This window comes from Trachymyrmex cornetzi, unplaced genomic scaffold (assembly GCF_001594075.2).
Source record: "Trachymyrmex cornetzi isolate Tcor2-1 unplaced genomic scaffold, Tcor1.1 scaffold345, whole genome shotgun sequence".
Classification (NCBI taxonomy): domain Eukaryota; kingdom Metazoa; phylum Arthropoda; class Insecta; order Hymenoptera; family Formicidae; genus Trachymyrmex; species Trachymyrmex cornetzi.
Genome location: NW_017298164.1, coordinates 769,366 through 795,312, shown reverse-complemented (window position 1 = coordinate 795,312; position 25,947 = coordinate 769,366). Strand labels below are relative to the sequence as shown.

The following is a 25,947-nucleotide window of genomic DNA, read 5'->3' as shown; positions in this document are numbered from 1 at the left end:
AAACGTTACTCTGGCAACGCGATGAGCGACTTCTCCCGATGTCGTAATCGTCTAGTTCCAGCGATTTATATATGACGGTAGATCATAAACTTTACGATTACCCTATTGCACCGTTTTACGCACGAATCGTCCGAGTTTCTCGCGTGCGAATTACCGCCGACGTAGTTACGCGCGTTAAAAAAGGTTCCCGTATTTTTCCGTCTGCAGTGCATGAACGACTTCGTTCACGCAGTCGTTAAAAATTTCAGAAGATCAAAGTACGTGAGAATTTAAGATGCGAGAGAATCCAAAGAGAAATTAAAAAGTGTAACTTCGAAGTAACACTTCCTCGAATTGGGAGCGGTTCCAAATAATACATGTCTAAAGGCGTCATAAAGACATAAAAGCTACGGTCCACTTAATGCTTCGAAGCATTTTTTTATTAGACAATTAACAAATTATTTTTTATTAGACAATTAATAATTTAGACAATCAACAAAATTTTTTCTTTGGTTGGTCAATCAAATGTTTTATCATTTGTTGTGCTAAGTAGACCGCATCCGACGTCTTTTGAGATATACATGTTTATTGCTAAGCATTGAATTCTATTTCTATTTTCAAGAATCACAGAAAAAGATAGTAGTTATCTAGATTTAAAATTAATTTTACATTTGTATAGAACCTAAAAGATATCATAAAGACATCTTCTAGACATTGTATGTTGTCTGATATGATTAGTACGAAATACATTTCCGAGTCGTGAATAAAACGTCGCTTTGTCGTGTAATTCCATGAGAAACTCGCGGACGAGGGGAATTATTTTTCGAAAGGAAAATGCCACTCGAATCGTCACTGCGCTGTCGGGAGAATGAGATTTTACGGCGTCAGCTTTCTTGTTCTGGAAACTTTCGTGGGATAAAACGGCCGGTGGTTTACGAAACGGGGACTCAATTCCTAGCGTTCGTAATGAGCGTCATTGTTGGCAGTACTACCGCCCAGTCGCTTTCTTCCTCGAGGAGATTGGACTTTCTCAGCTTGCGAGGAACGGTACATATACTCGCTTGTGTCGTGAGCAGGGCTGGTTCTTAGAAACTACAATACCCGTTGCCGCGATATTCAATAGGTCGCACTCAAGGGAGGCGTGCACATTCTCATGCTAAGATAAGAGCATGATAGGGTAGAATAATTTCCGTTTGTTCGTACACCAAAGTGCAATTTTGACTTTATTCTGAAAAATGTTGAAATTTAGAACAGAGGATTGCTTATCTGGTTGCCACATACATTAATGAAATGACATGCAATAAAATTCTTTACCTATAGATGTTCAGTACTCTAGATTTTATCTTTTTTAAGATTTTTGTTTGAAGTTTAAAAACATGTACATACATCTTATCTTTCTATAAGCTTTTCTCTATCATAGTTTTTACGTAATATTTATTACAAAACATATCCAAAGGAAATTGCTTTCGAGATTCTTGTAAACTAAAAGATTAATAAAATGCATTACAAAAAAATTTGAGAGAGAATTTGAAAAAATGTAAGAAAAAATATTTTACTTTTGTTAAAAATTCGATTAAGCTTTTATCACAGCTGACTTTCACATCAAATAACAATAGCAGGGATGTGTCTCTTTCCCCCGTTCTCTATTATCCGTCCGTATGAGAGAAAAAACCTCAAGATTACGAGGACGTTCTCCGGTAACGGGATAATAAAGCGACGAGCATTGTAGCTTCGCCGTGGACTTTTTGAAGTTGCTCTATCTCCAGCTCTTCTATTCCATTCGCCATTTACGTTATTTTTAGCGTTTTTCTTCGCATATCCTTCTCTCTCTTTCTCTCTCCCTCTCTCTTTGTTTCTCTTCCTTTGTCTCTTTTCACCGAGAATAAAAATCTTCAGGAACTAAAAACTTTGCAGTCTTGAAGAACTAAATCGCGATCCTTGTGGTAGCCTGAACTTCAAGTAGCTCTTTCGAAGCGCATTCATCTTCAGAACAATAAAAAAAGAAACATTTCAAACATCCAAGGTATTTCTATGAAGCTACAAAATACTAACAAGATATCGTCTTTGTTGATTTTAGCGAACCGGCCTTTGACAATCGAGGAGCTGAGGGATTCAATATCTTCCGAGTTGGAGGGCAACCCACCCTTGTGGATCACCAGGAGACCAGGCAGATACGGTGTGGACGTTTACATTAACAACGCAATGATCCTCTTGGAGCAGAGCAATTTCCAGTCGAAATTGAAAGTTAACGGCGACACCATGACTCAGGTAAATATTGTTCGATATTGCCACGCGTTTATATTTTAGTACTTGTAAACGTTAGTGAACTTCAAAATACCTGGATCTATTATTTTTAATGAAATTTAAATAACGTTGTACGGCAAAATAAATAAGAAGGTGGACGTTACATTAAGCTCTCTAATGATCTTGTATATGTATAGATTAGGAAGCAACAACCGTTGCTGTTACACAAAAAAATACAGCTGCTGTATACATTCGCGCATTTCTCGCGATAAATTCAGTAAATCGTGAGTTTATCTCAATCGTTTTTATTCCTCTCGCGTTCGATTTCCACTTTTCTGACCGATTTCCCGACCGTCCCGGTATGCCGGTGGCGGCTTTCTAACGAGCTTTTAATGAGCTTTACACGCTCACCTTAGCTGCGAGACCATTAGGCTGATGGATATCGCGGGCCTCGATAATGTCGAATGGCGCTTCCTGGCATTCGCACTCTCTCGCGAGAGTCATCAGCTCGGTTATCGATGGAACGTCTAACGGTCTCACAACTCCTTGCAAATTAAACCCGGTGTGTTAACGTTCGATTTATAATAATCAACGCGTCGAACTGTAAGTTATTTGAGAATTACGGACGAGCTCGTGCCTCCTGTCTTTTAATTGAACATCGAACGAGAACGGCAATCAAAATAAGAATTTATTTAGTAAAGGATAATTGCCAAAGTTGGTAAAATTTCGCATGTGCTAAATTAAAACCGATAAAAATTGATCTGTTTTATTAAAAACGATAAAGTAAATAGTAAATCTTTTTATCGATATTCTAATTTACAGGCAGCTCCAATCTATATTAATAAACATTTGTAATTCTGTTACTATTTTTCTTGTTAAAAATTAATATAACATTTAGTAACATTTATATTTCCAATGTTTTTGTTTTAAAATATTAATTTGAAATAAAATAATAAAAAGATATTTTATTATTATAAGGTTTTATTACTATTGATTCGTCACTATTAATTTTATTTTTCTTTAAACTATTAAATTGTTTTTATTTACTAATTAAAGCAAAAATATTTCTTTTTGCATAAAGTTATGTGAATATATATCTTAATATTACATATTCGTTTTTAATAGTTTTTACTAATTTATTCCATTGGATAAAATCATGAAATAAAAATTAGAATTTATCATGGTTTTATTTTCCACTCACTGGACTTTTCCGACCAACTTTGATAATTTCCTTTTGGAATGAATTTTGAAATTCAAAATTGGCATGTTATACGATGCACAGATTGCTTAAAATTTCGCATAAATCCATTCCTTGAAAGGATAACCAACGCAATTCGACCCGATTCAGTGTACCGTGTAGTATTTTGCGCAAATGCAGCCGAGTAAATTCGTTAAAGGTTCATAGAGACTCTATCAGACTGGAGTCTTTTTCAAATACCCGTAAATTCGTCGCCAATGATGTATCCCCCTTTTCATCGTATCTGCTGGCTGATTTGGGTTTTCGGTCTCGTAGGGAAGGCGGATCTCATTTCAGGTTACCAGACGAATCCTTTAATCTATAGTTAAAGTACCATCACCTGATGAAAATCGCACGGGACTAGTCGGGCTACGACTAATCCCTTCGACGAGCTCTCCTGCAGATCAATCTCTCTCTTGCCTCTCGGTAATATTAGGGAAACTTTTCTCATCCACTTAACCCGCAAGTTCCATTGCCTCGGCTACTTCCTGCTCGTTACCAGCGTATGAAAATATCGGTCTATAAATCGCGTCTTTCCCCCCATTTTTTAATAGATATGAGTTCAAACTAAGACAGAAACTACCATTCTTTCTCTATCTTTATGAAAAATCGTGTATGCATTAAATTACAAGGGAAAAATTTAGCGTTTCTACAATTTATTGTTATTTTCAGAGAATAAGAGAGAATTGCGAAAACATATGTTTAGTTCAATTTGGTAGCACAGATAATTATAATGTATCATATCAGATTTAATTTACATTTAATATAGCTAAAATTACTTCGTTAATGTATTTATTACATGCAAATATCATGATAACAAGGATAACTGTGATGAGGAGGAGCTGAATTATTGTGTGCAGCCAATTTGACGTAAAAACTATATATTCCATGTTGTACATTCCACGAAAATTAGTGATAATGATTGATTGTAATATTATCATTAATAATTGCGAGTGCGTCAATTAGCCGCCGGATGGCGACGATACGTTGCAATAACTTACATTAATCATCCGTAATTATTAATTGCACGATGATTCAATAATGCGTGTTTGATACGTACGTATAGTTAGACGAAAGTAAAATAATCACAGTCAATATATAATATATATAGCCGCAATATATTAAATAATTACAGCATTTAGATAGAAGTAAGATCTCAAATTATAAACCGAGAAGAGATTATAAAAAGAAATTATAAAAAGAGAAAGCGAAAAGAAATAGGAGGAAAATAAAGAGAAAAAAATTATATAAATTTATAATAAAAAAATTTTTGATAAAGAATTTTCCTATAAGGAAAGAAAAGATTGATTATGGCAAATCATTTTTAATTAGTTGTAGCAACCAATTTTTGATTGCGTTAGCCTATCAAAATCCTGTACTGATATTGCGGATAGGCTAACGCAACCAAAAGTTGACTGCTGCAACCAAAAATTAGCTGTTATAGCCAATTAAAAATGCTATGCCATACTTTATCATCTAATTTGCTGCAGCAGACAATCTTTTCTTTCAGTGTACCTAATCATTTTAAACCTTTTATTTTCAGAATTGCTATTATACATATACGTATACGTATATATATACATGTATATATGTATATATATATATATATAATATTAATACTTAATTTTGTAAATAATTTATTTCTTTATTATATTACTTTTATTCAAAGATACTACTATTATCCAAAGATTCACTTCGCTGCAAAGATTCAATATGCTTTTCTAAAGCTTGTGACTTATATCGGACTTACATCAATACCTAATTTTATAGAGAAATCATGTATATTTTTATCCTGTAGAACTGTAGACCAGTGGAGACATAAAAGTGTTGCAAACTCCTTTTCAGCGTATATATGACTATAATAGGAAATGTCTCGACAATAGAACGGGTCAGCGATCCGTTTTCAGTTGGCGCTCGCTCCCACGAGCGTGTTGCATATCTATCAACTTGAGAATAGATTTATGCGCATTGTCCCCATTCGTATACCCGATAGATATACGTATTCCATTATCCGTCGTGTCTCAGATCGAAGCAAGGAGTTTCGAGTTTTACAGAAAAATATTCCGTCGAAATCTCATCCCCTTTATCGTGATGCGTTTTTTACCGAGGTTTGTCGCGAAGAATTATTCGATACCGGCATGATACACGTCGAAATTTTTGGTATGATAGTGACTGGAATGCGTTCGTACTTCGATCTGAGTATGTTGCATCATTTTTAATTTTTTAATTTTGCTAAAATTAACGAGAAAAGTTGCTGGAAATGCGATAAATTATTGGCGTGACACTTTTTTTCCAAGTTTCGTGATCTTGTATTTAAGTCTATTAAAGTATATTAAAGTCTAGTTAAGTTCTATTTAAAGTCTATTAAAATTGATAATTGTTGAAATTTTATTTTCGAATTACATACAGGGTGGCATTAAATTACCGCACTACTCATCCTAAGCAGGTAAAGCGGACTAAACTGAGTCGAAAAGTCCTCTACTATTTTGCAATTTTCGCAATAGTTAAAAATCGCTAAATATTGATCTTCAATAATTTTTTACTCAAATACTGTCAACTTTACAGAAAAACTGCAAGAGACAAAAATCATTTATTTTCTTCTCATAGAACTCTAAGAATTTTTTTAGAATTTTCTATCAACTTTTTAGTAGTGCATTTTCTTATTTTTATCAACATGAGAAAATACGGTACTAAAAAAAATTTCGAAAAAATTTTGAAAATATTCTCAGAGCTTTATGAGAAGAAAATAAATAATTTTTATCTCTTAATATTTTTCTGTAAATTTGATAATATTTGAGTAAAAAATTATTGAAAACTAATATTTAGCTATTTTTTAAAATTAATATCTCGTTAACTATTGCAAATATTGCAAAATGGTACAGGACTTTTCGACTCGGTTTAGTCCACTCTACCTGCTCAGGATGGATGTTGATTTAATGCCACCCTGTATATTGATACAACTCGAGCAGTACTAATAACTGAGCGTTTTAAGGTGACTTTATACAGTCAATATTTGTCAGTTTTAACAAATAGTGACAATATTATACTAATCGTGTGCGGTTAATATTGATGGATTGATGTAGAATTGACGACAATCTGGATTTTAATTATCGAGTATCAGTATCGCTTTATTATAGGATCCATGTCACAATATGTCACAGTACAATAGATAATGTATGTAAAACTAAAGTGAAACATATTATTAACAATACTGATCGTATAAGATTGTAAAAATACTGAAAATGTTGATGCATATTATTAATATATTACTGATTCAGTATTATTGATCATTATTATTGACCGCGTTTAGAATCCACCTTTATAAGTTAATGGAACAAAGTGAGCAGAATCAATTCAAATTAATATTTTTATTTGTTGCTCATTTGTCACTAAAAAGTTATTGAAGAAAAGTCTGTTGCTCTGCAAGTTTTTTTAAAAGATAATGTTCCGCTAAAGGAAGCGAAACAATATACATAGAACGACCTTCTGCTTAAAAATAACGTAGGAACTTGTTGCTAATTTGTATAGAAATATCCAAGATTTAAATCTGTTACCTACGAAATAAATGAAAATAATAATGAAAAATCTTTTAACGTGCAAGTGATACAAAAGTAAAATACCGCAGTAAAAAATGTGTTGTTCGCTTAAATTTGGTGCAGAGATATTTTTTGAATTTGTTGCTCATGAAATATACGGGTTAAGAATTTGTTGCTTGCAAAATACGTGCAAATAACACCGAAAAGTCTCTCAGTATGCAGGCGGTTCAAGAATAAAATACAATTAAAAAATTCGATGTTATTTCGCTTGAAATTGAACGCTGAAAGGTTTTTCGTTATTATTTACATTTATTTTGCAACAAATTCGAAACTTGGATATTTCGACAGCTACAAATTACTACTTATTGTTGAATATTACATTTCGTTTTTGTAGATGTACTAGCACATCCTCTGCGCGCGCTACGCGCGCGTTCCTCCGATATACTCTCCTTTTTAGACATTATGAAATATATTACAAATCTGGATTCAAAATGTTTGAATAAGAAAAATGATCGAATCGTTATGGCGGTTTGAAAATTTAAAGTGGTTGAATTAATATGGCGGATGGAATTCTTTAGTTAAATACCATAAATAATTTTATAATACAATTATTTATTATCGAACGCTAATATTACCATGGTACATGTTGCTTCCTTTTTTTGTTTTACGTTAGAGGTGAAAATTTTCGTACACCTTCTGCCAGGTGACGTTTCATTTGAACATTAACCTGACCAGAGGAAGACACCTGGCGCCCGAGCTCACCGGGTGTGTTGGATTCGTTCAGTTCGTGTTTTCCATGAAACTCCGAACAGACCGCCTACTGACTAAAAACTCCCCTCTTGTCACACGATCTTCGTTATTGGAGCTTCGAATCATTGTAGTATTACTGAAAGCTCTAATTATCTTCTCTTTTTAAGTATCTCTCGTATTCTTTTACTTAAGCTCAGTTGTTTTAGTTCCCTGGCAATTCATTTATCATATACCAGGGGACCAGCTAGGCAAATGTTAGATGCACCCAAACTTAATGAAACTTAAATGAAAAAATGCTGGAATAATGCGCTATTTATGCACTACCCATATCCGCAAAAAAACATTATTACCTTCATTCCGTTGAGCTAAAAAAAAATTTTTGTCTGGGGTGCTGAGTAGGCAGTCAGTCAGAGCCCCTCTCACACGTTAAAAACAACCGATTTGGAAAATTAAATACAAAAGATTTATGCGCTATTTATGCGGTACTATTTCCAGGCATTTTTGGTTTTTGCGCTGCAACATTTAAGGCACTTCTCTCTTGGAGCGAACAGTCATATTCACCCCTAAGTCACGTCTGGCTAGCTGGCTCCCACACTTAACCAAATGTTAAGGAAAAAATTATGGAATAATGCACTATTTATGCGTTACCTATATCCGCAAAAAAATAAATTTTGCGCTCATTCCGTTTGAATACGAGCATACGTGAGCAAACGATGAACAAAGGAATGCAGAAAAAAATATTCGCTTTTTTAATATATTATATTTCTTGTAACTTTTGAACTAAGGGTGAGCAAACAAAAACTTCGACGGAGCAATCGTAAGCAAACGATGAGCAAACGAATGCAAAATAAAAATATTCCATTTTGTAATATTGAAGGGCTAGTTGAAGTTGGCCCCCCAAAATTTAAATTTCGTATAACTTTTGAACTAAGGGTGAGTAAACGAAAATTCCGACGTAGCAATCGTGAGCAAACGATGAGCAAATGAATGCAAAAAAATATTCCATTTTTTAATATTGGGGGGCTAGCTTGAAGTTGGCCCCCCAAAATTTAAATTTCGTATAACTTTTGAACTAAGGGTGAGCAAACGAAAATTCCGACGGAGCATTCGTGAGCAAACGATGAGCAAACGAATGAAACCAAAAAATATTCGATTTTTTAATGTTGGGGTCCTAGCGCAAAATTGGCCCCAAAAATCTAAATTTTGCATAACTTTTTAAATAATGGTGATCAAACGAAAATTCCGACGGAGCATTCATGAGCAAACGATGAGGAAACGAATGCAACCAAAAAATATTCGATTTTTTAATGTTTGAGTGCTAGCCCGAAGTTTACCTCCAAAGTTTAAATTTCGCATAACTTTTGAACTAAGGGTTAGCAAACGAAAATTCCGATGGAGCACTAGTGTCACTTCATAAATAAAAGAATTGCACAGTCAGTGTATTTAATTTTGTAATTTTAAACGACTTAGGAGTGAATATGACTGTTCGCTCCAAGAGAGAAGTGCCTTAAGTGTTGCAGCAAAAACCAAAAATGCCTGGAAATAGTAGCGCATAAATAGCGCATAAATCCTGTGTATTTAATTTTCCACATCGGTTGTTTGTAACGGGCGCGGAGCTGACTGCCTACTCAGTCCCCCACAAAGAATTTTTTTTGGTGTGCTGAGTAGGTCAGTCATCCCCTCCTCCTGTTAAAAACAACCGATTTGGAAAATTAAATACAGAGGATTTATGCGCTATTTATGCGCCACTATTTCCAGGTATTTTTGATGGTTGCGCTGCAACCCTTAAGGCACTTCTCTCTTGGAGCGAACAGTCATATTCACCCCTAAGTCGTTTAAAACTGCAAAATTAAATACACTGACTGTGCAAAACAATTCTTTGATTTATGAAGTGTCACGAGTGCTCCATCGGAATTTTCGTTTGCTCACTCTTAGTTCAAAAGTCATACGAAATTTAAATTTTGGGGAGCCAACTTCGCGCTAGCCCCCCAATATTAAAAACCCCCCAAGAACTCTCTAAAAACAAATTACACCATAATCGAAAAATCTTTAGAATTTCCATAACATTTCTATCCGCCATATTGGATCAGCCATTTTGAATTTCCAAATTTTAAACCCGAATTCGAAACGAGCAACCCCAAAAACCTCATGATACCAATTTTCACCGAAATCGGAGAACCTTTAGGATTTTCGTAACATTTCCGTCCGTCATATTGGTTCAGCCATTTTGAATTTCGAAATTTTTATCACGATTTCAGAACGAGCGACCCCTAAAATCCCCGAATACGAAACCACATCGAAATCGGAGTACTCCAACACCCCTTTGAAAAGAGGCTTCAAAAAACGTGACACGCCAATTTTAATATAGGAATATTATATTATTCCGCTAACTTAATCTTTTCCTTTAGCGGAACATCATTTTTTATAAAAATTGATGCGGCGAATTTTTTCTTTGGCAACTTTTTAGCAACAAATAAAAATATTAATTACAATTGATTCTGCTCACTTTGTTTCGCTAACTTATAAGATCTAGCGCATCCATCTATCTATAATAGGGGAGACGACGGGGTCTCGTTGGCACAGTTTTCACGATTTCGTTTTTGGCATTAGATTTTTTTAGACAATTAATTATTATGATTAAAATATATTAACATAATAGAGAAAACCTTTCTCTACATTTTCATATCAGTAATGATTCCATACACTGTATAATTTCTTAGCAATAAATGAAATACGGACATGCTACATTGTTGTTAACTTGTTATATGTGGGGTAAATTGATACATACATCACAGTATAAATTGCCTCTATGGTAAACTTTATATTAAATTAACAAAAACGTAAGAAAAGTGAACGTAGTTAAAGTGATAGAAATAAAAATTAGACAGTAGATATTAAGATAGGATGTACTTCTTAGTATAAGTTGTATCTTCCAAAGTTATTTTGTAATAATTAGATAGCAAAATGTTACAGAAAAACAAGTGTAAATTATTTTAATTCTAATATAGAAAAATATTTCTTATTTTAATATAAAAATATTAAATATAAAGCGTTTTGTCAGAATTTAATTGTAATTGAATGTTCACACGTGCATTACAACGAGTTAACTTTTCTTATGATATGCCAACGTATCCCATCCTTGCACACGTCTAATTTTGATCATTTTATTATAACAAATTACCATTGTTATTCAAAATAACGTATTGTATACTAACACTTTTCTTTTAGCTAATATTACATCGCTTAGATTTGTTTCTCAAGCCGAAGGGCATTAATACACTGAGAAAAAAAAGTTATTAACTTGACTAAATGCGTTTAGTTCGTAATGAGTATTTATTTCAAATATTTATATATTTAGATTAACAAAATCTTGTAATTTAAAACATGTTATTTGTTTGAATTAACAAACATTTTGTTGAATTAACAAATATTTGCTTGACAGCCCGTGACCGCTACATTTAATTAAATTAACTAATATTTTTTTGAAACAGCAACTTTTTTTCTCAGTGTACGAAATGATAAAATGCTCAAAACTTTACTTTCCTGCTCTTGAATCAGACTTTTTTTCTTTTTCTATTGTAATACTTGTTTGATTTAAATGAAACTTGGAGAGAAGTACCTATGTTGTAAAAGAAATATTTTGCAGTAACTTTTCTATTGTTTCCTTTATCATAAATACATAAACTGAACGCAATGCCAATTTACTTCTTATGCCAACGAGTGTCAATCTCCCCTACATGTCGATTGCCTCATTATATTTAAACTTAACAAATTTGACACTGTTGTCATGGCACATAAGTATTCTCCTCGCGAATTTTACGCAAACGTTCTACGGCCTTCTACGTCGATACGTTGCAACGCCGATCGCGTTGCAATTCAACGAATGGCTCTCTCGTAACTGTCTGTTCCGGCACTTTATGATTATGGACACTGTATTTACGATACACCGGATTAGAAATATAGTTCGGGCCGATGCGTATTTTAAGTCCGCCATAAATAACTTACAGTTAATTCCGCCTTATCTTTTATGCATCGAATTAATGTTTTATTGACGAAAACGTGGCCTGCATTCTTTGATCCAGTTCACTAAACAAGTGATTCGTTTTTAAAGCGCTCGATCTAATCGATTTTTCAACAATCATTATCGTTCCCGATACATTTCAGTACTCGGAAATTCAGTTTATAGGGAGATATTCGTGGAAGTTTGACTGGCGTGCCTCTTTTTCGGAATTGCTTTATCGTACAATTTTTCCGAAGATATGGATTTTATGATGTCTTAAGAAATCCTCTCCCGAGATTCGATTTCCTGACGGACGCACAGGAAGTCGAGATAAAAGGGGAGAACGTGAGAAGGAGGAGACTCTTCATCCCCGAAGTTATGGCCGGTTTTATTACGTCAGCCTGCTCGTAAGAACGAGAGAATTCGAGAGGTTCCGATCCAATTTGGGAATATATTCGCAGATTTGTTGTCGTCCCCTCTGTCTCCGGAAGATACAATATATATTACTTCCTGTCGATCAAATGGTATTCTATTCAGTTTCTTGTAAGTACAGAAATCAGTCCGCAGTCTCCGCATAAATCTTGTTACCGAATCCTCTCTCCTAAATAGGAAACTGTAAAAATTGTTTCGCCCCATTTCATTCCTGAGCTTATTCTATAATCCGCGTTCGCAATCTAATAAAATACAAAATTTGCAAATTGCTGTGGAGAACGTCAAAATTTTAGCGAAGTTTGTCGTGCTGCAAAGAGAAAAGGGCGAACCGCATTGCGCGAGGGATGGAAAAGCGAAAGAGAGGGAAGAGAGAGAGACGGTGTTTTTAATCTCAAAAGACGGTGTGGGTTTTGATCTCATTATACGTCCCTGGAACGCAGCCACCCCCTTGAGCCAGCGCCTCGCTCCTGTTTTCTAACAATCTAAAGAAATTCCAGTCCGAATAACTACACCGACGCCAGCAGGATCGCCTAAAGAGTTACGGTTAATGGAGGGGAAAAATACCGGGGTGGAATGACGGGAACGGTGGCGGCAAGAGAGAGAGAGAGAGAGAGAGAGAGAGAGAGAGAGAGAGAGAGAGAGAGAAAGGAAGGAAGAGAGAGAGGGATAGGAGATGCCGAGGGTTGAGTGCACCAAGGAGTCAGTGATGCAAGCAGTTTGTCCGCGAAGGGGAGAATTGAAAATCAGCCACCGCGAGCGCGCTTGGTGGAATAGTTGCAAGTAAGGGATGAAGTTTTTCGCGGATGGTGGGGCGTGTTTCGTATCAGACTTTGCGGGAAATAAAGATGCTAGTAGCTTAGTTGGGAAGTTCATGTTGCCGCCGAGAGGAGAAGACATGCTCGTAAACCAATAGTGAGAGCATAAAAAACGTATTAAAATAACCGGAAGTAACCTTGAAGGCGATAAAACTCGGATAAAGCATGTTTTAGGCGAGAAATTCTATCTGTGATAGAGTTTGAAGTGAAAGAATTATTTATCTGGAATAATGAACGAAGAATGATATGAATTAAGTGATTGGCGAAAGGCTAAATAAATATAACCGTAAAATCAATATCTTTTAAAATTGATGAGAAAATTTGCATCTGCATATATATAATTTTAATCCAATTATCCTTAAGTATTTTATTAAAGCAAGATAAATTCGAAAATAAGGGCAACCACCTGTATCCATCGTTAAAAATAAAAGTAAAATCAGTACCTGTTAAAAATACATTTAAGATAGACACAGCCAATGGAATTTCACTGAAAATAAGAAAAACAAAGTACCGCAAAGACATAGAGAAAAGGATAGAAGAAAAGGTCATTCATCGTGGAGAATAAAGAGAAGGAGAAGAGGTAAGAAAATAAAAGTTGTTGGAGAAGGGATGTAACACAAAAATCGCGCCACTTCGTATGAGAGCCAACTGTATGTCCATCTCTCTTTTCTCTCCCTTCTCTCTTGCTGGATTCAATGAATCTCGGAGTGACCTTAAAGGAGATAATCCAATTTCCGTTCGCAATTTCTCCGCTCGATCATCCATTGACTCGTCGCCGTGCATTAACGAATTCCCAACCAGAATTCGATCGCAAGCGGGAGATCTCATGTTTTAAAGATTAATAATTCAATTTCGATTCACAGATTTGTGCCCGTCGCAATTTATAAGTGGACATCAGCCGTCTGTACTAATTTCCATTAAGAATAACATTTGCAAGTCGAAAAGCAGTCGTGATTCTTCTCCTTATTATACATTTTTTTTTTTTCATACGTTTTGATGATAATTGAACGATGGAAAAGTACGGCAGTTTCTCTCAAGAAACCGGCAGCAGGTGGATGAAAATTAGCGCGATTTCTATACCGGCGATGACTCGCCGTCGCACGGAGCTACATAATTTGGAATTTTCCGCTTTGCATGGAATTACCCTCGCGTTTTCTCTCTTCTTAGCTTGAATATTCATGTGGAAAGAATGCGTTTGATTATTTAATAGTCGCGACTCGCCGCGCGTATAAAATTATTAACGTACGTCAACTGCAAACTTAAACGCTCCACTGTTCTTCTCGTTCCCCCCCTTACGCCTTTTAGTGTCGCACTAATTGAAAAGCAGGAAGGTTTTAACTGGAAACGTGGTCCATTATTTCCTAAATTTACGCAAAATGTTAAGTACTTCATTAAAGGACTTTTCCCGAAAAATGTGACACGCGCCAGATATTTTAAGCGTAACGACTCGGAAAATGGATCCAGTACGATTAAAAATAACCGTGCACAGCAAACGATTGTAATAGAAAGATAATTAAACTATGATCGATATAACGTACTCTGATAAATCCCGGCAATAATTTTTCAGTGAAATACATCGGGATCAAATCGATTTTAATCTCCGCTTCGAAAACCATATCCACGCGAGTTTATCGTAAAAGTAATTGCATACGATAATTCATCGTTAACATGTGCACAGATCGTGATTATCTCGCGGTGGGGCGCCCAAGAGAAATAAACGAGCGCAGGCTGCTGTGTATCGAGATGATAACTCGTACCCGCGTGTACCATCCTCAACCGCGAATATGGGTAGCCGGGCTGATTAAGAAGGAGTTCGCTCGGAGAGAGGTCGCGAGTGGCTCGATGCAACTATCGGTAAAGTTTAATTAGCGTTAACTTTACGATACTCCGCGGTAGGCCGACTGGTGGGTCGGTGTACTTCCCACTCGCGCGAAATTAGACAGTAACAAAGAAGCACGGGCGAAATTAATATGATCGAACGGGAACTTAGTGGGGATCGATACAGTATTCTGTAGCGATCGCAGAAATCTTATACCCTAAAAAATATATGTGTGGATTTAATATTGTACGATGTTAAATTTATATTCTCACCAATATGATGTTGATTTAACACCGTGGGTGTAAATTTAATATTACATGGAGCATTGGAAAAAATTTCGGTCATTTTTGGTCCAATGAATGATCTTTAATCAATTTCCAACTTAATGTCCGATTAATTTAATGTTAATTCATTGATACAATAACTGGATTCATTTATACTGCAGTTTTCTGGTATTTTTAGTATTTCTAATAATTTTAGTAATTCCAATATTTTTAGTATTTCTAGTAATTCTAGTAATTCTAGTATTTCTAAGTATTTCTAGTAACTCTAGTACAGTTTCGGTTCAGTGAAGAAACAATTTTGCTGAAGTATCTAATAATTTAGATACGAAAATAATTTTGTTGGGCCATCAAAATAATAATTATTCAGATATTTCAAGCATGATACAAGCAAAACTTCAAAAGTTTTGACATTCTAGCAACCAATCAGTTTGAGCGTCCTACGTAATTATTTTTATGAGCCAACATTATTTTCAAATCTGTATCTAGATTTTTAGGTATTTCAACAAAACTTTTCCATATAATGGTCGGGGAAAAAGTTTCTTCGTATTTAAAAAAATTTTTTTGCAAAAGTTTTTCATTTGTTACGAAATTTTCGTTACAATTATATCATTCGCTAGAGCAAAGTTTTAGCTTTAAGAATCTGTTTTTTAAATTGCGGTATGATGATTTTTATCGGAGTTATGAGAGCAATCAAAGTCAGAATGCTCCTTTACTTAACTCGTGAATAACTCAGGAACAAAAAGTCATAGGAACATTAAAAAAAAATGATTTTGTAGGGAAAGCTTCAAGCTTTTACGATAGATAGTAGAACATTTTCGTAAATTTTTTTTGGGGCACGTAAGAGACCCCTAAAGTGAAAAGAAAATTTTTCATCTTTTTCAGGTCGCAGTTTTTTAAATGTAAAAATTACCAAACTCACAAAAACTCAAAAAATATAATAACTTTTCGAAAGTAGAGATTTCAAGTTTTAAAACCCTTATTTTAAATTTAAATTACGTTCATTTTTGATAAAGATATATACAATTTTGAATTAAAAAATACGAAGAAATTTTTTCCCAATATAATTTCCAACGACCCAATATAATTTCAAACTTTTGATATAAAATCACCTTATGTTGATGTTTACAACATGGTAAGAATTATATTTAACACCTAGATGTTAAATGAAATCCGCACCCATATTTTTTGGTTAGACTGTAATGATTTCTCGGGTTTCAGTTAAAGTTTAAAGGAGCTCATGTACTCTGCGACTTCTAATGTCTTCTTGACGTTCAGCTGTTACGCGAAAAAATCAGACGCGTAGAGTAGGTAACCGCGCGAAAAATTAAGGATTCGTCCTGCGCTGGCGAACGTTCGATCTCTTCCTACCTCTTCTCCCTCGACGACTCGCGACCGCGAGCAAGATAAATGGGCGTCCTAGCTCGGCCCGTCTTATCCCGTAAGGAACACACAAACTTCGCTTTCCTCTCTCATTCTCGGTGAGTAAAACGATTCATTTCTAGCCAACCGCCATACTCCACCTCCCCCGTCGTCGTCGTTGTCTTTTTCTGCGACTACGCTGGATAAATGGGACACGCTCCTTCGTTGTCTTCCTTTTGCTCCTCTTATCATATGATCTTCCACGTTACCCGCACTTCCTCCCCCCTCCCCTCCCCCTCCCCTTAGAGAGCTCATAGGCGCCAACTTTTCGTACGACCGTACGGCTCTTCTTTTTTTCCCCCTCCCCTTCATCTTTAGACATTGTGATGGATGTTTCGTATTAAAACTGTCGGCGCAGCCACGATGGATCGTGCGGATATTTAATTATCTACTCCATGAACGCTCCTATCAAATCTGCGTGTTTTTTAAATCTTCAAACATTTTAAATATGGAATTTTATATATAGAAGATACTTTTTATATATAATTTCAAAGTATAATTTGTCTGTGATACTATATATCGAATGACCGTTGTAATAATTCAACAGTAGGTACGGAAGTAGTACAGAGAAAATAGTTTCTGATGAATTATTATGTTAACTTAGTTCCATTATCATCGTCGCTTATTAATACAGTTTCTCAGCGTTTCAATTAGTTTCTTCGCTTCCCTCTCTTCTTCTCACTTCCCCGTCCCTTTTCTCTTAAGGTGTGTCTTGAATTTAATTATATTATTTAAGATATATGTTGTAGCAAACCAACAGCTAAAAGATTAAGTTTACGGATATTAAATAAAATTCTAGTAAGAGAGAGAGAGAGGGGGGGGGGATGTTTCTATCAATACAGAGCGCTGGAAAACTATATCTCAATATTATGTATATATACAGGCAAAATCTCTCAGGGCATTGCAACTTTGACACTTATGTTTTCTCAACGCCCTTATTCCTCTTCCATTCTCTTTTTCTTTCCTGACAGAGCAAGCCAAACAACCGAGCAAACAGCTATAGGAACAGGATATCCCTCGCGAGATAAGGGAGTCAGGACGATCGCGGGTGAGAGCGAATAAATAGCAGCGGCAACGTTTTAGTCGTGAACTTTTTCCTTTTCAGGATAGTAAATGATGGTGCTTGTTCCCGATGGGGACGTGCAAAGGGGTAACAGTTTCTACATCTTATCACTTTCCAGTGACTTTTTCGTGAAATAGCATGTACGTAATAGACAAAGAGAGAGAAAAGAGTCTGTAAAAGAAACCTATTCTCTTTCTTTCTTCGGCAGCAGATCTCGTATAATATATTTTCTATACTTAACCCTTCGAAGCTGACGTCAAAATCTGTAACAGTTACTGATGCTGAGTATAAGATCTCTATTTAATTTATGTTAGTTAAAAATCTCTGTAAAGTTAGCAACTCATCTTGAATAAAAAAATAACTTTCTTACAGTGCTGAATGCACTTTGAAGAGTTCTAGAGGTTCTGAATAAAATTAAAAATAGTTCCAGTAAATTAAAAGAACTAATTAAGGCATTAATTAATTTTAATAAACTGAAGTTATAACTCGTATAAAAACGGATGAATATTAAGTATATTTTAATAAGAATAATTCAAATTTTTTCAGGTGTAACATGAAGAAAATGTAATTATTTGACAATACTTTTGATAATACTTTTGAGGCTTTCACGGGTTTTTTCTTCAAAGGTATCAAAGGGTTTGCGGATTATCGCCGTTTCATGAACCTTACCGTTTATTTTATCAGGGCGAGGAGCGCACTGATACTGATCGTTTGACATTTTTGACAAAGAGATTTAATTGAGTATAAAGTCCAATAAATCCACGTCAATTCCAGAGAGTTTAAAATTTACAATATAGATTACATACATGATCTTCCCTATGAAAGTTTCTAGCCGGATGTGCAATCGAATTTGTGTCAAGTAAAACTGAAGAAACGTTATTTCGAAATATTATTTTTAAAAAGAAACCTGTCTTTTGTCGAGGAGAATTTCATAGTGTATTATCTAGACACACGCGAATAAATATGTTTTTCTCTCCTTCATGTTTGCTATTAAAGCGCAGCGTCAGTTGCTTCTGACAGATCCGATATAGCCGACGTTCGTCGCCACAGGATAAATACTTGCGATCTCTCTCTCTCTCTCTCTCTCTCTCTCTCTCTCTCTCTCTCTCTCTCTCTCCCTCCCCCCCTCTCTCTCTCTCTCTCTCTAGCTCCGCGTTTATTCGGCGCTTCCGCTTCCTCTACTTCAGACTTGCGAGGTTTATCTTCGTGTCTCTCTTCGTGTTTCACGTTCCCGCCAAGTTCGCGTCACGAGCTTGACGTCGGTTTGTCTCACTTCATCTTCTCCGCCACAACTGGATTCATGGATCCGTTCGAACTTGGCGAGATTAACTTGGTCCTTGCAAGTCAGAATTAGGGACTCTAAACCTTAATCCCGGGGTTGCTTGGTTCAACATCCCTACACTTGCCAATTACGTAATTTCTCTAGAAAATCTTTGCTAAACACAGTCTTATGATACCTCCTCGAAATCCTTCTCCGTTCATTTCTTTCAATACGAATTTCTTTATCATTATTTCTGCCTGATATGGCTATAAATTATTTTAATATTAATTTCGAACTGATAACATTCTTTAATAACAATCAAACAATCTTTCTTTGACTTCAGGTCTTGCACATCATAAACGAAGTGTTGGAGCCTGTGCGATCCAACTCAATGGAATCACCGGTCTACAACCCAAACGCTTTTCAATTTCTGAACCAGAGCGAGAATCTCAATTTGGGCGACCATCGCGTACGGTAAGTAGACTGTTCAGTAAATCAATGCCGGAGTTCGAGAGATTCGCTATTTACACGGCGATCGTTTTCGGTAGTAAGAGTGTCTGGCGGCAGATATAAAAGAGTAACGAGGACATTTATTGCGCTCGGAAAAAGAAGAGAAGAAAGCTTTTCACGCCCTCGAATCTTGGAACGATAATCTGCTTTTACGCGTATATCGCGCTCTTGAAATGTTACTTTTTAAACGATATCTTTGTATTCTTAGATCTTTAGATAGTTATTGTTAAATCCTTCAATTTTCGAGAATTTCAAGAATTCTTCTCTATAAGGAAATCGCTTTAAAAAATATTTCTTATTCTACAACAGACGCGCGTTTGGTTATCACGATGTGATTAAACTACATTTTATAAATTAATATATTTCTGTACGTCGATGATGACAGTTCAGCAGATAAAGCAACTTTGTACATGTTGTAAAATTCTTTAATATGAGAGATATTAAGTCTTTTCCTAGTTCCTCATTAAATCTGAATAAACCAATTATATTAAAGAATTTCACAGCAGTTGCAAAATAATTTTCTCTGTTGAACAAAGCCAATGTATTATAAAATATGCATGGCCTCATACTGATTTAATTATCTTATATTGATTGTTTTTATCCTCTCGAACGGTTCTACAGACAATTTTAAAGTATTATTACGTCGACCCATCAATTAAAACGCAGTCCTTCTAATTTAAATATAAATATAAAAACTTGGCGCAAACGTAAATAAATGCACGAACTTTTCTCGTTTGTCTTATTAACGTCGCCGCGTCTCGTACACTACCTTCGTAATTAACCCTTTTTTTTCTTTCTAGTACCTTCCGACAGCAGATCGTCATCGAGAAGAAGGAACTTATCTACAAGGCTGAAGGTCGTTTTACTTTCTTCATTCCCGTTGACGAGGGTTTCAAGGTAAGCGGCTTTAGCGACCTTCGCGAATTGATCATCCGAGGGGGATGATTTTAATATGTCTCGTCGCAACCGATTTCCCTTTAAAAAATTCGAAGACAACCGCATTCGTTGCATTTCGTTCAAAGTTAAATAAAGCAATCGAGAAATATGTTCATAAAATCTACATGCAATTTATGTCAGATAAAAACCTGATAACTCGAGACTTATTTAGGAAGTGACATAAAGAAAGAATTTAATTCCTCTTTATAATCCATCTGGAAAAAGTTTGATAATAGCTATTGAATGTAAAGTAAAATAATTTCAATCAAATATTTGGTTAAGGGGTTATTCTACCCTAGAGGCCTCAAAATTATACCTTACTTTGAGAGGTGATTATTAAAAAATTATATATGATACAAAAAATCTTTATCTATTTGTTACTTGTATTTTGATGTACAAAATGTATAAAAATTATAATTTTAAAAAACAATATAATTAATAAGAAAGTGGTTTTTAATAATAAAATTTAACGACAAACGAGCATATACAACTACTTTGCATAGGTTGTTTTTTGTAATATTTAATATATTACAAAAATTCAAATTTAATTTAGACGGTTCGGCTAATATCTGGCCATCTTCAGTAAAAATATAAATAATCCCGCATTAGTTGCATAAATTTAAACAATAAAATTCGCAGTCATACATTTTAATTAAAAATCACGCTCTCTTTCATCTTGTTCGTGAGACCATAATACGTGGTTGATGAAGCAACAAAATGTATCGAACTGTGTAGAACCGAAACATTTAAATTAAATCTGAATCTTTGTAATATATTAAATATCACAAAAAACAACCTGTCAGTGGTTTCATGCTCCTTTGTCGTTAAATTTTAAAAAACAAAATGATGGCGTTGTAGCACGTTTTTTGGAAGCCTGCATGTGATGAAAGCATCCGCGACAGCAGAACAGGTCCAAGGTACACTGTAGCCAAATTTTAAAATTCAAAATTATTTTTAAAATTAAAAAGTTATTTTTGATCTATATTAAATTTGCTAGAGAAATACTTGACAGAATTAAAACATATTGAAAAATGTGGAAATGGTGCACGCGTAAAAAAAAAATTCAATTTTTACATAAAAATTTGACATAAAAATATGGATAACAAAAAAGTATTACAAGGTCGCAAAAATCACAGGTATTTCTTTATATAATTCAATTGACAATGACTGAACCAAATTTCAAAGCATTTGGATTAATTTTGTGGTAGTTCTAGTGTCCACCATTTTTTAAAATATCATTCTGAGAAAAACGTTAAAGTTTCAGTAATAATCTCTTTTCATCGTATTTTAAGTACATGGAGGCACTGATTTCTGACCGAACCCGGTATAATCTATATTAAAATTGTGTGTCAATGTCATCTACAGTACAGATATGTAACTATGTATAACATCAAATAATGACGGAACTATTCATAAATGGAACAGTTTAACAGCGGCGTGGAGGTACAGCATTACTGTGCACCGCTTGATATAATCAACTGTATTTTCATTAATATTGGAAATTTTACTTTCGGATAAAAAATTTTATATTCTTAAGATCCTAAACTATCGATTTAAATAAAAAAAATTTTTCCGATTTTTTTTTGAAAGTTTCAAAGTGGAATAACTCCTTAATGTAATAAAAAATAATTTAACTTTTCTAAATATAGTAATTGTTATTAAATGATCGATTATATTATTATGTATTTAATAATACTGACTAAATATTTAAAAAAGTACACTGAGAAAAATTTCTGATTGAAAATGAGCCAGTGGACTCTGATCATATCAATCAGAACTCCGGTCACCATAATTGAACGTCTAGTTATCTCGACTAGAATTTTGATTGATATGATATCAGAATCTATTGATTCGTTGATTTCCAATCAAAAATTTTGCTCGGTATAAAATTATTTTTAGTTATATTAACCAAATATTTGACTGAAATTATTTCATTCAACATTTGGTAATTATTACCAGAGAGGGGTTTTTTTTTCAATCCACTAATGTAAATTAAACTTTACTCTCGACTTAACTTACTCTTTATTTTTTCTAATTCTTAGAACAAGATAAAAAGTAAGTTAAACCGAGATTAAAGTTAATCTACATTGGTGGGAATAGACATTATTTAAAGGATTTGTTAAATTCAGAATTTATTTAATGTAATATTAATGCGTTATTCTTTTAAATTTTTAAATACGAGGAAACCTTTTGAATTAAAAGGAATTTTCTCAACGTTCGCAACGTTGAAAAGAAATGATTATTGCGTGACATCGCATGGCGATAGCACGGCCCTAGATATCGCAAAATTTACGCGCTCGTTCGGAATGTTCCGCGCACGGAACACCGTGTTGCAGCGGCGTTACACGGGATGACGTTTTACCAGCGGATGTAAATTATTCCGTACGGATACGTACGCGTGGCATTTAGACGTTTCAAACGTCGGATTACAAACGCGACATTCCGACATTGTGTGCAAATCTATTTTAACGTCGAAGAAACACTGTACCGAGCGCGGCATTGTCCTTTACAGGCGGGTTACGTAAAAATTGATGTAAAATGATAAAAGAGCAATTAATGTGCACACAATTACTGTACGTGTTTTGTAGAAATTACAAGAACAACGAGTTTTCGTGGATTTTTACATACAGACGAGACCAGTGGACGTTAACTAAATTTAAAATAACATCAATAATATAATTTTACGTTTAACAATGTAACTGTTATGTAATATCATGTATTATATTACATTTATATTATCGAGTGCAAAATTATATAATATTGATTGATATTATGTTACTTTTAATTTTGTACTTTTTAGTTTGTGTTGACTAGACAGGAATCTCGAAAAATGTCTATTGCGTCGAACTTTCTCTTGACAATTCTAAGTTAGTAGTTTAAAATTTATCCGTTTTTTTTTTAATTTACTTGTCTATTATCTTTATCTTTATCTACTTAAGTTTATTACGTTCGGTTTTTTAAGTTTAAATTTGGGAAATGTGGGGGTATTATTATTATTTCAGATTGATTGCGTTGAAAGTCCGACAGCCATATCGGCACGCAATTATAATTTCTGAAATTAATTCATTTAAATGAATATATATAATAGTTCAACATCTTAACATTCAGACCGTAGTGGCGCTTCGTATTTAAAGTAATGTTTCTAACATAAACGGTCTTATTTCCAATTTTATTATTATCTACTTAATTATTATCTTCTCCATTTATTCACGTCATTCTTAGGTTGCGATTCACGCTTGCAATGCTCTTAGAATATTGTTATTTTTGTTGTTTATTAAAAACAAGGACAATCGATGCTCATGAGTTGTAAGCGTGAATTAGACCACAGTCTTAAGTTCGTTCTACAATTGCGTAAAGCGACGTCTACGATGAGATTTTAAGGTGTAAAATTTAAACTTTAAGCCTTATGCTAAGAAATCGACCATTTCACAATCGAATGTGAGGAGGACAATTGACTATGATTAATCAATTTTTTATAGCCCAACCAGTAGAATATTCTCCCCATATTTGATTGTGATTGGTCAATTCTTACGATTACAACTACTTATAATTATATGTATATATTTACGCAATTAATTATAGAATGAGCTTTATAATAAGCAATTTGCATTGTACGAAAATCTTGAGACTAACAACGCAGAAATTAAAGCTTAGGACTCAACATCATTGACAATTGTATAGGATAGATTTTATAATAGAGATAATTTTGCATTGTACTTACTTACGACGGAAGATCTTAAAAAAAAATTGATGCCGAAATTAAAGCTTAGGATTTATCGCCATCGACGCGACGGCCGAAAAACAATTGTCTCTCTGTCTCTTCCGATTCCTCTACGTTATTGGTATTGCTCCGTAATTCATGATGCACTTTTCATTTACACTTATATCCAACATACTCGCGAATGATTATTTTTTTTCGAAATTGCACCCGATCGTGATCGAACGACTTCGGTCGATTAATCTGGATTAATCTACCCATCGAAAGATCCTGACTTCACTCCCGACAGCAACGGCGAGAAAAGATTATCCGACATTAGTGTCACTCATGGATTCGTTTATTACCGACACTCGCGATAACGCACGTACTCGTACACGGCTTCTTTCTGCGAAAGATCCTCGCGGCCAGTTTGCTCGTCCGATTTTTTAGTACAATTGATTCACGCGACTAAACGCTAGATTGACATGACTTTCCGCGATGTGATGCGTCGTTGATAGATAATCATCAGACACATCATCATGCATCACTAGTCTAGGTTCCACGAAAGTCCTCAATTCAATTTCATTTCGGTGCGATATGCTATTTCTGTTGAAAGTATTAACTTTGTCGCTCGAAACTGGAGTGAAATGAGCGCAACCATACTGAGAAAAAATATAGTCAATTTTAATAAATATTTAGTTGAATACTGCCAACTAAATATTTATCAAATATAAAGACATATTTATTTGATACAAGAAACATTAATTTGATTGAACAATCATTCTTTTTACTGAACAAATATTTATTTATGGTAAGTAAATGTTTAATCGGCAGTATTGAACTAAATATTTATTAAAATCGACTATATTTTTTTCTCAGTGCAAACGCATTCTCATCGAGTCCTTAACTTAAATTTTGATTATACGCCGATTAGGTATAAATTGATGCTTCGGTGAAAACTAGATCACTGACCATCGAGTCCAAGCACAAACAAACGCAAGCAAGCAGCTTGTCTTCGGCGAACGCCGTGCGATCTAAGAATGTTCCGTCGCGAATTCGAAAGTTACTTCAAAGTTCAGAACTGGAAAAAAACAGTGCAACATTACGGAGAAGCGAGTTTACTTGTCCCAATCAAAGACACATAGAATGGACTGCGCCATCCGTGTGTCAAACTGATCGACAAAAATGAATGAGAAAGGATGTGAAGATAGCCAATCTTATCTCTTTCTATTCAACGATGTAATGGGAGAGAGAATGAGAGGAAGTGGTCTTCTTCACGCTCCCTCTCTCTCATTGTCGTTGACCATATTTGATACGGATGATGCAGTTCATTCTATATATCTTTGGTCCCAATCGTTTCGTTACGACGATTCTTCAATTTGTTCTCTTCGTGGTGTCCCTAGTGATTCTCCTCGATTCTCCTCGTGGATGGCACTCGCAGATGGCATTCGCTGCAAGTGGGTATCTCGAAATGCGAGTAAAAGATTGGATCACTCCAACGGCCTGGAAAAACAGTCGAGCCGATGGCAACGTGAGCCGATAGCAACTCGATCCGATGGCAACTCGTTACGAATACCGAGAGTCGCGTTGATCGCGGTCGAGCAGATTGATATACCTACATGATTGCTCGTCGCCAGATTCACCACTTTGACTCTCGTCTCTGTACGCGAAATTCATCCGAAAAAGCCGCAAAAATCGCGAAGCGATCGCAATACGAGGACACACTATACTGGTGTGATCCTCGACGCGAACTGACCGGCGATTAATGAAATTCAGTTACGTGATCGGCGCATCTCGGTGTGGATAGATTTCTTTTGAATGGATTTTTATTGGAAACGCGTATTTACTTCGTATCGAATTATGTCATGAAAGTTACAGAACGGCTCGTACAGTGGAAAAAGTATGTGTTGTACCAACAAAAAGTTGTATATGAACAAAATGCATTTATATATATATATATATATA

The 25,947-nt window shown here is 34.9% G+C and overlaps 1 protein-coding gene across 1 annotated transcript in view; it reads left to right on the top strand.

Annotated features, from left to right (window-relative positions):
* Positions 1–2,010: 2,010 nt before the first annotated feature.
* The window catches only part of Fas1 (fasciclin 1 Fas1 domain-containing), an 87,879-nt gene continuing 63,942 nt past the window's right edge, over positions 2,011–25,947 (top strand). The window contains exons 1-3 of the mRNA XM_018510553.1: positions 2,011–2,247; positions 19,183–19,313; positions 20,150–20,246. Coding sequence (XP_018366055.1) covers positions 2,011–2,247; positions 19,183–19,313; positions 20,150–20,246 — 465 coding nt within the window. The remainder of the gene's footprint in view (positions 2,248–19,182; positions 19,314–20,149; positions 20,247–25,947) is intronic.